Consider the following 1,185-nt stretch of genomic DNA (forward strand, 5'->3'; position numbering starts at 1 on the left):
ACCCCCAACCCCTGCAGCCTAGTCGAGCAGAGATGGCTCGGCTGGGCGGATAATGGTGGGCCGGCTGGGCGCAGCAGGGGGTCTTCTGCTGCAAAGAGAATAAAGACAGGAGGGGGAGAGGGCAGTGAGGCTGGAAGCCGGGCAAGGCCGAGGACCCAGGCCCCACCTCCCCCACCCCTTGTAAATATTGCCCATGTTCCGTAGTAAAGTTATAGACTTTAAAGAGCATGGTGAATGCTCTTCCAAGCCCATCACAACAGCTGGCTGAGTTCTTGGCTGGGGTGGTGGGAAGCCCTGACCTCGACGAGTACAGGTAGGCCATCACCCATCTGGGTGCTACACAATGGCTGCTTTGATGCTGGGAAGGAATGAGCCAACCAGGGCATCAGCACTTGCGCCCACTCTGGACCACAGGTTGCTCATGGGAGAAAAGGGGAAGAAAGAGCCTGGCAGCCAGGGAGGGGCAAGCCAGGGCAGGGGATGGGCAGCGCCTGATGTGCGTGTCCTCAGAAGGGAAACTGGTCAAAACCAGAAGATGGGGTCCCGTGGGAGGGACCCGAGCTACAAGGGGGCCCACATGCTCATGTAGAGGATGGGCGTGGGAGCTTGGGAGTCACCTGGACTCCGTTGCTCTGTGAATTAGGCCTCTCGGGGCCTCAGTTTCCCCGTGAGCCCCACAGGGATGCTGGTAACTCCTTTGCTCCCTGCAGGGCACAGGCGGGTGTCTCTAGGTGGCGGGTGGCAAGGGGGTCTAGCCTTACCTGGGCACTCCAGGGGGAATGCCGGGTGGAATCCGAGCCGGCCGAGATGGGATCTGAGGTGGGGCCGAGAAGGGGTCGTTGTTGGCGAACACGCCAGGGTGGGGGCCGGGCCGGGACGGGATCGGGGGCGCTGAGAAGGAAGCTGGCCCCACCGGCACAGGAATCAGGGGTGGACCTGGGGTGGGACCCCTCACTGCTGGGGGCCGGCCTGGGGGGTGCACGCTGGATACGGGCCGGCGCTGCGGAGTGGGGCTGTGGAGAGAGAAGGGGGGTGAGGTGAACTGGTGGGTGGGTGCACTGGCCATATGGGTGTGGCCATATGGGCACAGAAGCGCAAGGTGGGGCCAGGGCACTGGCCAGAGGGCGGCCTCCTCCGTAACACAGGCTGGCACCAGCTACCACCCACCCAGATGCAGTGAGTAGC

At 63.4% G+C, this 1,185-nt stretch overlaps 1 protein-coding gene across 1 annotated transcript in view; it reads right to left on the reverse strand.

The window, feature by feature from the left end:
- The window catches only part of DNM2 (dynamin 2), an 86,742-nt gene that overhangs the window by 1,200 nt on the left and 84,357 nt on the right, over nucleotides 1–1,185 (reverse strand). The window contains exon 20 of the mRNA XM_010828498.1: nucleotides 762–1,013. Coding sequence (XP_010826800.1) covers nucleotides 762–1,013 — 252 coding nt within the window. The remainder of the gene's footprint in view (nucleotides 1–761; nucleotides 1,014–1,185) is intronic.

The sequence above is a fragment of the Bison bison genome, unplaced genomic scaffold, assembly GCF_000754665.1.
Source record: "Bison bison bison isolate TAMUID 2011002044 unplaced genomic scaffold, Bison_UMD1.0 scf7180017864492, whole genome shotgun sequence".
NCBI lineage: Eukaryota > Metazoa > Chordata > Mammalia > Artiodactyla > Bovidae > Bison > Bison bison.